The sequence below is a fragment of the Ixodes scapularis genome, unplaced genomic scaffold, assembly GCF_016920785.2.
Source record: "Ixodes scapularis isolate PalLabHiFi unplaced genomic scaffold, ASM1692078v2 PGA_scaffold9__187_contigs__length_104089568, whole genome shotgun sequence".
NCBI lineage: Eukaryota > Metazoa > Arthropoda > Arachnida > Ixodida > Ixodidae > Ixodes > Ixodes scapularis.
The window spans coordinates 7,529,399-7,542,251 of NW_024609884.1; the positions used below are offsets into that span (position 1 = coordinate 7,529,399).

General features: G+C 44.8%; 1 protein-coding gene across 4 annotated transcripts in view; it reads right to left on the reverse strand.

Annotated features, from left to right (window-relative positions):
• Positions 1-78: 78 nt before the first annotated feature.
• LOC8032497 (protein naked cuticle homolog 1) overlaps positions 79-12,853 on the reverse strand; it is a 48,225-nt gene continuing 35,450 nt past the window's right edge. For 2 of the 4 annotated variants that reach the window (XM_029989778.3, XM_040499182.1), the window contains 5 exons: positions 11,258-11,385; positions 10,644-10,739; positions 8,669-8,944; positions 8,033-8,217; positions 79-4,742 (listed from right to left, as the gene is read on the reverse strand). In XM_029989778.3, coding sequence (XP_029845638.2) covers positions 4,355-4,742; positions 8,033-8,217; positions 8,669-8,944; positions 10,644-10,739; positions 11,258-11,385 — 1,073 coding nt within the window. In that variant the 3' untranslated portion in view covers positions 79-4,354. Of the gene's footprint in view, positions 4,743-8,032; positions 8,218-8,668; positions 8,945-10,643; positions 10,740-11,257; positions 11,389-12,853 lie in introns of all 4 variants that reach the window. The other 2 variants (XM_029989777.3, XM_040499181.1) reach the window with 1 other exon arrangement.

Sequence of the window (12,853 nt, forward strand, 5' to 3'; positions counted from 1 at the left end):
CATAAATTCAAGGTTTCGTAGCCAGACGTTTTATTTGTTGACCGTTAGAGGCCAGAATTAAAGTCAGGAGAAATTCCATTCCATAGAAATCAACGTTTATTCCAAGCACTTGATACAACAAAGTAATGGCTTGGTTTTTCTCTGTCAGCAACACGATTGTACTTGCTTTATCAAAGTACACATATGTAACAAGTGCTGCGAATACAATCGTCGAAAAACTTGGCATTGAGGTATGTGGGTTATATTTACAAAATAACTTATACAAGTCTACTGGAGCACATGCCACGAGTTGCAGAATGGTCAAAAGCATACAAAACATTTGTGCGCCTGGAAAACACAATCGTTGGCTCTTGGCAACGCGAGGGTCTCAAATGTTTCTTTGGAAGCGAACCACTGCCATGTCCAATCCTCGTCCCTATTTTTCTTCCCGAGACTCTGAGCATTTATGTACAATCTAGAAATGCAGCGAGTATTTTTTGTTCAAATATACAAATATATTACAAGCACTCAAACATCAGAAAGGTAAAGACTGCTTTGCACATCAAAAAAAAAAAAAAAAAAAAAAACCTAATGCCTACTGCAGTTCTTCATTCAAAGCATATACTGTGGCAGACCTTGTTGGCTGTAACAGATGAATAGTGGAGCAACCACTGCCTGCCTGCTACATGTTGCAGTCTGTCATAGTGTAAGAAAAGGTCCCTTCTGGTTTCATTACACATAGATATACAAATGGTATAGATTGGGGACCTTGGTCTTGCCTTTAATTAATCCGGTATCCTTCAAAGTATGCAGTACTTCAATTTTCTCAGGTTGCTTGCTCGTTCCTAACCGGTGCTGGTCCCAAAATGTCTCAACCACTAACTGTATGGCAGTAAAAATGTAAAAACATCTTTCAGACGTCTCTCAATGAATCATTACGAAAAGCTAATTGCAAAAGGTGAAGAAAAAAAAAGCACTTGGTCAGGGCTTCACCTTTCCCAATCGGCATGCTGCACAACACCTAGAGTCAAGATGATCATTTTACAATAGAGCAAAATAACCGAGGAAAAAAAAAAAAAACTTAATTTACATGGTCAGCTATCTGCCTTACTGTTTTTAAAACCACATAACTAGTGCACTAGTAATTAAATCATTGTGCACAGTTCATGGCTGGCAATGAAGCAAAAGTGCTTACAAGCATGCACATTATACCACAAGCACTTCCAACAATCTAGCCACTCAAAACACTTCACTTGGTCAATGACAGACATCTTTGACAAGTTCTAGCAACACTCCTACACCCAATGGCACAATTGCTCCTATTAGCTTTGGCACAATTGCAATAAAAGCACCAGATGCAGGAAACTTGCTTTAGGGTGTATCACTCTTATGCACACAGGGCCAAAACATCCATACCTTTGCCGCATGAACATTAAAACAAGCATGCTTTAACAGCTTTGTTTCATAAACTACAAATGTTAGGACACACACAAGTTTTTTTTTATAACCGGGAAATTTAAACATTCACTGAAAGTTATTATGACCACAAGTGTGCAAAAATTCTGTGGTGTGAAAGGACTTTACAGCATAACAAATCTGGAGATCATAATAGAGGATAGGGGAACCAACCTCGAAGTTGATTCCCTACGATTCCCCGCCCTTCGTCGAATCCCAGAACAAAAAACAAGTGCTTGGTACTTTGCAATGAAGCATAGAAACGGCAGCAGTACCTAAAATGTATCTCCAGAAATACATGACAAATAGGCTATGGTTAACCACAACAAACAAGTTTGTTCATAATACTGCATTTTGGTATTGTAACTGATTAAAAACATGTATTAAAGCAAAGAATTGTACTTATGCAAGTTTAAAGGGAACTGAATGGGGCATATTGATATAACAAAAATTGAATTGCACATCACCTAGTAATACCAAATTACACCACAACAAAATTCTGCTACTAAAACTGACAAATGAGTATGGCAGTATCCACTGGAATTTTAGTTGTTAGTTTCCTTCTGGGTCTGTTTTAGTTCTCCAGCGCTGTTCCTCCGAGTCCCCACACTAATGGCATCACAATAAACAACATTTTGTTTGGTAATTTGTTTGCTTAACACTTCCTTTTTGTGACCCTTTTGCGCTGGCCATGTGCACCTCATTAGGCAAGGCTGCAAAATCAATCTTGCCCATTGCCCAGCACCAAGTCTCGAGGAGACACACTTTGGAAGCTCAATTGCACAAATAAAAACGTATTTCGCAAAACAATTTTGCAGGGATATTCAGAATCTCAAATCAAACTCACTCGCACAAAAAACCAAAATTTAAAACATTGAGGGGTTACCCTGTATAAACCACAGCCATTAATGCAAGCGTGATAAATCTAGAAGGTTTCTTTTGCATCTGCTCTCTCCACAATCCCAAACCCTGTTTCCGCGAGGGAGCAAACCAAAACCTGAATGGTATTGGACATCCTCGAGTTTCAGTGAATAAACCCACCACTGCTGCTACTCCATATTTTGGTTAAGCCTCAACAACAAGTAAAACAACCCCTAATAATTATCTGTAAAACGATCTAGATCTTGTTGATGCCAAGTCATGTCCACCAATTTACTACAAACAAAATACCTACATACCGGCTGGCATGCCTACTGTAAAATTTTAAGGAATTGCCACAACCGAGGGTTTGGATAGCAGTAAACATCAATAAAACTATACGATCCATGTCTTCATACATACACTGGAGAAAAAAAATGTGTCTTCAACCCTCTGAGGTACAATGCAAGATGTATCCAGGAACTTATAAAACGCTCATTTAATTCAACGAAGTGCGAGCGAGGGCAACGGCCGTAAATAATTGTCTCGAGCTAAATCGGGTCAAGACAATTGGCCAAAAGAATCATTCATTACCTCGTGTCCACAACACTTCAGAATTGAGAGATCCACATGTGTATGTACCTTAAGCGGGTAAATACTTTCCTCAGCAGCAGCCTTCTGCAATGCAGGCAGTAAGGGAACACTTCAAAGGCTTACAACTATTTAGACACAGACTCCAGTGATGTAACCGTCTGCAGTCGTTCCATTTTTCACCTCCAGAGCCGACCCTGACTGGTGCAAGAGATAAGCGAGCACAAGCTGAAAAGTTGTGGCACTGCATGTGTTCTCATACACTGGGAACACCTCAAAAATACACACACACATCATATGCGCCAGGACCGAATGCTGAAATGTCGGTTTTCTACTTTTTAACATCCACCTGTTGAGCATTGCAAGTTTAATGCCAGGAATAGTGTCATTACTTTAGTTTATTAATCTTGCACGGGACAGGGCTGTAGTACAGCATTAGAAGTCACTAACATTTGTAAATGGCAGAAAATTTGGTTATCTACATCATGACTGAGGCATCCTAAACGTCAATATGATGCAAGTTTAGAATAAAAACACCTATTGCGCTGTACACAAGTAAACAGTTCTTGGAAGGGTACACTAACTTCACATCCTAGCTGTGATACTACTTCATCCATGTATGCACTCGAGCGACAACTTAATTATGAACAACCGCAGCTTTAATAAAGAACACCGTGATTATGCCCCCTTTGCAAAAGCTTTTTCATAGACATGTAGTCCAGTACTTTTGGCTACCAGCATGCCTACTACTCCCAAAGGGCTAAAAGCACCAGTTTCACTAATCTGCGACAGCCTCTTGGGAGCGGTTACTGTTAACTACGGCACAGTCCCTCAAGGAAAGGAACGCATAATTTAAAAATAAAAAGGCTCGGATTCTCGGACTCCACCTTTCGTAACACTGCCCAAAACCGAAAAGATACCGAGCACTACAGTCGACTCTCATTAATTCAAAATCTGTTAATTCAAAATTGCGGATAATTCAAACTAACATACAGGTCCCATCCTATGCGTTTTTATAAGAGGAAACTCCTGATAATTCAAACTTTGCTTTATTCAAACAAATTTTCAGCCCCCCTCGAGTTTGAATTAATGAGAGTCGATTGTACAAACATATGAGTACCTTTTTCAGTTAGAAAGAAACCAGTTGTAAAGCTGCCGGAAACATTGCCAGCCGAACGAACTGTTGACACAAACTGCTCTACACGTCGGCACGATGACAAAATGTAAATTTTTAAAGGAGGAATTTCCATGGCTGGAGAGTTCGTCGCACACAAAGATTCCCAGTGTTCACACAAATCTTGCACCATTTTCACCTCCCAAGATGGGCCCATGACGGGCTTGGCCGTGGCGACGGAACCGCTCTGTTTCAACTCTGCCAAAGTTCTCCCTCGGCCAAAGTTCTGCCTTGGCTCGCGCTTGGCGCAGCCCCCAGGCACCGGAGGAAACACACCGACGCCGCATCCAGGCCGGCTCAGTCTACATAGTGGTGGTAGTGGTGGTGCACGTGCTCATGCAAGTGGTGGTGCTCGTGCCGTTCGGGGCGCGTGCCCCGGCTGCAGTCCATGCTGGCCAGGTGCTCCCTCTGGATCCAGCTGGCCACCTGGCGCATGGCCCGCTGCCGCTCGAGGTCCCGCTCCCGGTGCCGGTAGTGGTGGTGCGTGCCAGAGCAGGGCGCAGCGCCCCCACCTTCCCCGTGGGACTTGGAGCGGCGGTGGGGGCGCCTCTCGCACTGTGGGCTCCACTGGGCACAGTCATGGCCGTGGTCGAGCAGCCGGTACGGACATGGGGCTGGCTCCGGCGTTTTCTCCCAGGGGCATGCCTCGGGACCGACCTCCTTCTGTCTCGGGGGCTGCGACCGTCTGCAGGGGGGCAGCACAACGGACATCAGAACCCATCCATTGTTTCACTCGAGCGCCTTACAAGCAAATGTAAAGGACAGCGCTGTACACTAACAGAGGGCGAAGCAACATATCCAAAATTTCCAATCAGTTTAAAGGAAAAAATTAATGCTTGGAAAGCTTTCGAATGGTGGCACACTTGCTTGCAATGTTGACTCTGCAGTGGAACCACAGCAGAGCCAGCTCTCTTATACGGTGCAGCACAATCGAAACAGACTGGTCTCAAACTAGCCTTAAAAGAAGCTGGCCTCAAACTTCCTGCAACAAAACACCTCTTGGGAAGCTCTCGCCCACCTCTGATCTGCGTATATTTCATGACATCTTATGCACCATGGGCTCGAAATAAGTCTAACAATGTTATCAGCGATCGTTTCTCATAGTGCGTGAATTTGATCTTGTAATTACTGCAGAACCTTGAATCTAGTTCCAGACTGGGAGCACTGAAGTGTTATTTGCACACTGGCACCACCACGATTCGAAACACGTCTTAGTGGAACGCAAAAAGTCGTAATGCAGTCGGTCCTATTCAAATGCAAATGTCATTAACACCTCCCAGAACGCGTCGCATCTACAGTCGACTCTCGGTAATTCAGTCGCTTGATTTGAATTGTAAGCTAGTTTGATGCAGGGGTGCGGTCCCAGCAATTACACATACAGGTCTATGGGAAAACACTCGCAGTAATTTAAAGTTGAACCTCTGGATCTGGTTAATTTAAAGGGCTTTTTGCATGCTTGAGAAGTCCGGCAACTCTGGGAGTATAAAAAAGCCTCGCAATCGCGCTGATCTAAGCCTAAATCGCACCACTGCACACTTTATCGCATCGCAGCACTGCACACTTTATCGCTTATATATACCGCGTGTGTGGTCGGAAGGAACCAGCGTGGCATGCGACTAAGCTGCCAGGTGGCCAAGACAATGAAGCAGCCAAGCCAAGCCAACATGGCTGCGGGCGCGCGCATCATGGTGTCATTCCCACGAATGTTATGGGAGCGACTGCAGCTCTGGCAGTGCGTACGGCCAACAAAGCTTGGTTTGAGGTGTTACCCAGCCCTATGAGATGTCTTGCCCATCGAGCATATTGATGTCAACAAACATGTTGTATAGTTTGTAGTCCACTTTCAGAGAGTGACAGAGTGAAAGTGGTGAGGCCTAGGAAAGATCACGTCACTTTCCGTGCCGAGTGCCACTGAAGCGGAAATTGCTTATGGCATCACAGAGGTCAATTTTGTGTTTTCTTTGGCTAAAACTGCTGAAGACACTTTAAGAATTAAAGGTTTACAATTTGCAGAGCGTATAGTTAATACTAGTGATGGGCCAAACTTTTGCCGAATCTTGGGATTCGGCAAAGCCGAACTTTTCTAAAGATTCGGCAAAAATACATTGTCGCCAGACTTAACGTTGATATTTCGTTTTTTTTCTGGCGGAAAAAGGTTTTGTTTATTTTTTTCTTAACTTAAATGCAACATGTAATGCATACTGACATAGTTATTGCTAAATAAGGTGATATTCTACAAGATAATTGTATCGGTGTCGTTTTTGTGTGTTTACTGGCAATTTTAGTGACTCCTTGCCGAAGTGGCGTGACATAGAAGCGAGCATGGTGCAGACGCTACGAGAGTTTCGGTTTTGAGGCATCATCAGCGCAAGCTTGCATGTGTGTGTAACATATCAACCTCCTTGGTGTACATTGTTAAAATGAAGGCAATAACGCTGTGTTCTTGCTTTCTCTGGGAGTCACCGTTTTGTGCGCGAAAACGAATGCAACGGTTGCTGAGCCTTCACCAGAAGAGGTAATAATAATATTGTAAATATGCATGTTTTTCGATTTGAGTCACTTGACGTCAGCTTTGCACGAAAGTGTGCATCCCATATTCACAACGTCTCGTTTTTAACCTTTAAAATGCCAGTTTCTGGTGTTAGGACACACACAAACGTTTCGGAAGATAGGGAGAGTTAGGAATGGTCGGATGTGCAATGTCGAGCATTATAGTTCTATGTTTAGTTTTATGCAGATGCGTGGAAAATCGCAAAATAACACTAATTGAAAAAGCAATATTATTTTGTTTTGGAACACATTACTCCTGAGCCGAAAACAGAATTGTTATAATTATGATGAGTGCTTTAGAGTAAAGGCCCGTTCACACTCTTGCGACTGCTTGCGACCTCTTAAACCTGGGTTCCTTGAAACTTCTTAAACCAGAGAACACACTGGCGCCATCTATTGGGAAGCAGTGTAAACTCGGCGGTCCGGCATATATTTTTTTTATTTCTCGCGCATTATCCTTTCTTTTTTGGCTCGAAAAACTTTTGTCAATGTTATAAACGAGCCTTTCTATGGTTATTACGCACATTTGACCTCGGAAATCCCGCAAAACCTTCGATCTTGTGAAATGCAGTTCCAGGGTCACCGCATAGATGGCGCCACAATACCAGTGTGTTCCCTCATTCTAAAAACATTTAAGAAGTTGTAAGAGATCCTCGTCTCTCTCAGTCGTACTCGGTCGTACTCGGTCGCAAGAGTGTGAACGGGCCTTAATTGTCGGCCAATGTTTCAGAATGCACCGCATCATTGTCACTTGCGCAGTGGACTGCGTAAATTACTGGTCGATCTTTTATTCTTGAGGCAGAAAATATTGACACGAGAACCACACTCGCTCACAAACGCACAGTTACCGTGTTGTCTAGTCCACACCGCGCCGTAACCGCTGGTTGTACTACACTGCACGACGGTAACCGCACGACTGCACGGCGTCCATTTGCAATCCATGGCTCCATCACATTCTCGCGCGTGCGCAGACATTTGCCGAATTTTTGACGAATCTTTGCCGAACTTTCCTTCAAAAGTTTGGCATCTGTCGAACTTTGCCAAATCTGAAGTTCGGCAGATTTGGTCCATCACTAGTTAATACTGAGTGTCTTCGTTAGCGGAATGCTGGTCATGTCCGTTAGTGGAGGCAAGCAAAAAACTTCTTTCTGCGAGTACTCAATAAAGAACAAACGGTTTGAGTGTATTCTTTAATTCGAAGTATGCCTAATTCCAAGCGTTTCGCTGTCCCAGTGAGCTTTGAATTATCTAGAGTCAATGCACTCTCAAATACACCTCATACAGTTGACTGTATGAGGTGTTTCTCCACAATGTTCTTCCTCAATCTAAGTAACATGCTAGCACGTGACACAGCCCATTTCTCCATACCCCTCGCCTTTGCTCGCTTCTCGAGCCAGGCAAGCTCCAGAGAAAGCAGCCACACACCTGTTGTCTTGCGCAGTAGCAGACTGTTGACAGGCCTTCTCCGTGCTATCCCTGAGCCACTGGAGCAGCTCTTGCCGCTCATGGATCCGTGACTGGAACCGTCGAGACCGACTCCCCAAGGGTGACGAGGGCAGGGCTCCCGAATTGTGCTTGCACTTGCTGCCGGCCACATCGACATTCTCCACCTGAGTTAAGTAAACGTACAGACAATGTTACGGGCTTGTCCGGCATTGGATAAATTGCCGAGTCAGACAAGAAGCAGCCGATTCCAACCCACATCTTTTCAATGGTTTTGCAGAATATTATTATTCGAGCAAAGGTATGGCAGTGCCCCACCACAATACATCTCTGGAAGTACCTGCAAGAGCTATGGAAACACAGCAGCTACAGTGTGTCTTTACTCTTCCATTCACCTAAGGCCCTGCTCCTGCCACTTGCTTGTACACATTTACTAAGCAGTCAAGTTTCTACTCCACAACTTATTTAACACAACACTGCCCAACACTCTATGCAAATAACATGAAGGACTGTCGACACAAAGCATTTTCATTTAAGAGACCAAGTGCCTTCCTCAAACATGCAAGACCGTCACCTGGCTCCGTGAAGGAACACTGCAGGTGCAGAACCCCGTCCTACCTGAGGGGGAAACTTCCGATGGACGGGCACCGAGAGACTCTCTGGCTGCTGGCTTCTCCTTGCAGCCGAGGCGTCATCCGTGAGCAAGGTGCAGGCTGTAGTGGCGCTGCTGTTCCTAGAAGACGGTGGTGGCTTCTCCGGGGCTGGCAGCTTCCCCTCCCCGGACTCCTCGTCTGGTCCAATAGCTAACCGCACTTTGATTGTTCGGCTGCCGGACTTGGGCAAGCTTTTCTTGCCGAGTGCATCATAAATAGATCTCACAAGGCTGGCAATGTCCTGTGACAAGAGGTAAAACATAATTAAACTCTTGGGTGTGCACACAGCAAAGTAACAGGACAACAGCACTAAACACAAAACAAGGTATTCAATGTTTCTATACTCCATTTCACCTTACGTCCGGACGCAGCGGGCGCTACGAGCTATCCCAGCCAATCCCGTTCTGTGGACGTAGCCCTTGATACGCTTTCCGCGCATCGCCGTGCCCTCCCTCCGAGGTCATGTGACATTTGCATGGCCTTGGATTGGCTCCGATGGCTTGTAACATCCGCTGCGCTTGGACGTAAGGTGAAACGGAGTATAGCAACTGGCTACGGATTTTTATTTAAAATACGGTCGACACCGGTTATAATGAAGACGGTTATAGCGAAATAGCGGCTACAGTGCAGCGATCACCATTTCCCATTCCCGTTTGCATTTTTACAATGCATTTGTGTCTGTTTTTAGTGAAAGAAATCGAGCAGCTCTCGCTGATATAGTCAAGAGAAATTTTGTGATAATTTAAAAAAGAATAAAATTCTGAAAGTTTATTAAGTCTCGGACCGCCGCACTTTGCTGCCGCGGCCAAGAAGCCACCCAGAACAGGCTACAGAAGGTGCTGGAAAGGCCGCCGAAATCAGTTTCTGCAACGTCATCTGCTCCCCGCTCCTTATCTAGGAAGCGGCTTTGCCACATCGCAAGCGGAGAAATTCTTGTGGCATGCCGATAGGAGCGTCTGGTGCGCTAACGACAACGTACCGGTGGAGATGACAGAGAGAGCCTAGATTTAAGAGAGGGAGCAGCCAGTACATCTGCATTTGATTGTCGCTTGGCCAGTGTGGCGAGGAAATCGGGCAGAAAGGCAGACACGTTTGCAGAAGGTAAACGCTTTTGAGTTTTGACTCCTTGCATGGTGCAACTTGTTTTGCAAACGTGGCCCACAAACCACATAACCCCGATCGAGCAGTTGCCCCATCTCTTAAGTCTAGGCTCTCTATACCGACGACAGACAAGCTTGAGCGCAAACTCAATGCCGTGCATGCGTCTTTGTCTGCTACGTGACCAGTGTCGGCATCTGGTCGGTGATGTCGCTCTTGCACAAAAGTCTACTTCGCTCAAGCACCGATTCGGCGAATCATCGCCACTCAATTGAAGGAGAGTCCCGGCACCGCCGGAACCTCGATGGGGAAGACGAAGGCAATCTCCTTGAATCAAAAGCGTGCCATCCTCGACGGAGTGTGCATAAACGTAAAGAATGCCGTCCACTGCCAGCGTCCTCCGCGGCGGCTGTCGCAGCTGTCGACACGGTCCGTACGTAGCAGGATCTTTTTTCGATCGGACTTTCTCGTAGTTGACGAGGAGCGGCTCCGATCTAGCAGAGGACGCGTGCAGGGAAGCCTCAACTGCTTTCTGCAGGCTCGATTAACATGAGCTTGTGACAGCCCGTTATCTTTTTTTTTTTTTATGTTATTTGTATGAGTTCAGATATAACGAAGAAGCGGATATAGCAAGGCGATTTCCCATTCCCGTTAACTTCGTTACAACCACTCTCGACAGTATTTGTTTGCACGTGATAATAGTCAGTTTTACAAGACCCTTATTGTTGCTTGGACCATGGTGTCAGATTGTGTTCTGTTATTGAGCAACATGTACCAAACAATATGAAATCTATCAATTTGTAATGAAGGTTAGATGGTTAGATGCACCAACTATTACTTACATCTTTGGTTACTTTGCCATGACCGTTGAAGTCGTAAAGGGTGAAGGAGAACTCCTGTTTTTCTTCTCCTTGGAGAGACATATTGCAGGACACCTCCTAGAATTAAGAAATTAGCAGTCAAACACAAATGCAGGCAAAGAAAATTAAGATTGTTTCAAATGTTCCAATGGTTCCCAAACTTCGACGGGCGAAGTTAACCTCTCGAGCCCCCATATCTCCGGTCATATGTTTGACAGGCCAGCAGAAAGGAAAAAATATGAAGTGTTGGTTTAGCACAAATCCTCCAATGTTCAAAACAAATGCCAGATACTATAAATAGAGCCCCGCACCAATGGTGACTAACTTTGTAATCTGCATCTGATCCACAACCGAAGACATTGTATCTCGACCTGAACCGCATCCACAAGCTGTATCTGCTGCACCCAATGTAGTCCACATTTTTTTTTTTTGCGTGTGCGTGCATGTGCAAACGAGTCCTCCCCAAGGTCACACTTTTCATCCCTTTAACCTTTACCCTTGATGGCTGCCTAGTTGAGTGTAGGCCAAACTGACACCTCAATGAAAACCTCGGTTTTCCCAGAATGTTGCATGTGCGTTGCACGGGCCCAACTCACAGGTGCAAGTCCTTCCCCCTTCTCCTCCTTTTCACTTCTCTCCTCCTCCGCTTTCTCCGGCCGCTCCTCGTCTTCGGTCACCGAAGGAGTGGTTCCTTTCTCCGTGCTGCCCACGCTGCCCTCCTCTTCTGCTGGGAGAAGAGATAATGGCCAGTTGTTAGCCATATCCACACTCAAATACTTCCTCAGCAAAAAAACCTTCACAGCAAAAGACAGGATTTTTGGACAGGTACTAGATTCCCAAAAGCCCTCATAACCCATTAAAGAGCTAGCACAAACCAATTGCACGCTTCAGACTTTAGAACAGATACAATACACCTTCATGTTGAACTAAAATATTTTTTTAGACCTGGGTTAAAATAATTCCTCCCAAATTAAAGCTGCCCTAACGATTAAAATTTAATTTCTAGGAAATTTTGTATCGGATTAAACTGACCTCCTACACCAAGTCTCCAGAAAGTCCACTCAATCTGCACATTTTTGGTACAAAGTGTCATAATGTGGATGCTTTTCGAAGTCTGAGGTTGCTTGAGATCTCCCTAAAGTTCTCCCTAAGGTTGTCCTCACCTGCATTAAAAACTTTCGATTTTCTGCGACTTCATATTCTCTGCAGTATTTCCAAGGCCACCAATGAGCAAATGTATAGGTGTGCAGATTGGTTCTAGTAGGAACTATAATGCACTTTGGTGCATATAAGGTTCTATCCCCAAAGTTGGCTCACCTCAATCATAAGTCTGCCACTTTTCCCGGCTTGCAACCTCTCTTGAGTGTTGCTAAGAGCATAACTGAGCAAGTGCTAAGCTGTGCACGTTGGTGCTACTAGGTGCTACAGTTCACATTGAACCTCGCTTCTAATTTGTAGCAGGGTATGCATATCATATTTTCCGGTGTATAAGTCACGGTTTTTTTTTTCAAACATTTTTCCTCTAATATTCACGGTGCGACGTCATTTTTTTAAGTGCTGCATGCCATCGTTTGTAAAGCACCGTAACTATGTAGCCATAGGTGGTGTTGCCCCTTCCAGAAGGCACTGCTGTCACTGCATTTTTTACGCTTTTCATAACCGACTCGGAAAGCGAGAAATTTTACCGTCTTCCCAAAGAGGCTCAATTTGGATAGGCAAGACAGTGAGAATAAAGCTTTCTCAGCATGTGATCAGCGTTGCCTAATTCAACAATGGTTCAATATTCTTTTGCTTCAGTCCAGTAACACTGAAAGGTAAGTGGGCTGGTATACACGCATTGCATAAAATTTTCTCGTGTCTTCCTTAGTTTCTGTCTGATGAGCAGTTTTTATCTCATGCTCCAGCCGTGTTGCTATATGTGAAAGGAAGGATTGCAGCTAGCTCATCTTTTAACGGCACCAAAAGAACTGTGTCAAGATTCATTTATCTGCCTGCACGTTGATGCTCGTGTCGTGTCCGCGACTTGGCCTAGGCTAGGGCTAGTGGGCCAAAGCTTGGTTCACGAGCGTCTGGCACTTTCGTTTACTTAGCATGTGTACACTTAAATAAAGCCAACTACCTTCTCATTTTGAACATTTTATGTCCTTTTTCTCCAAAACACTCGATTGCCCCCACCAGACAGTGGAGTGACA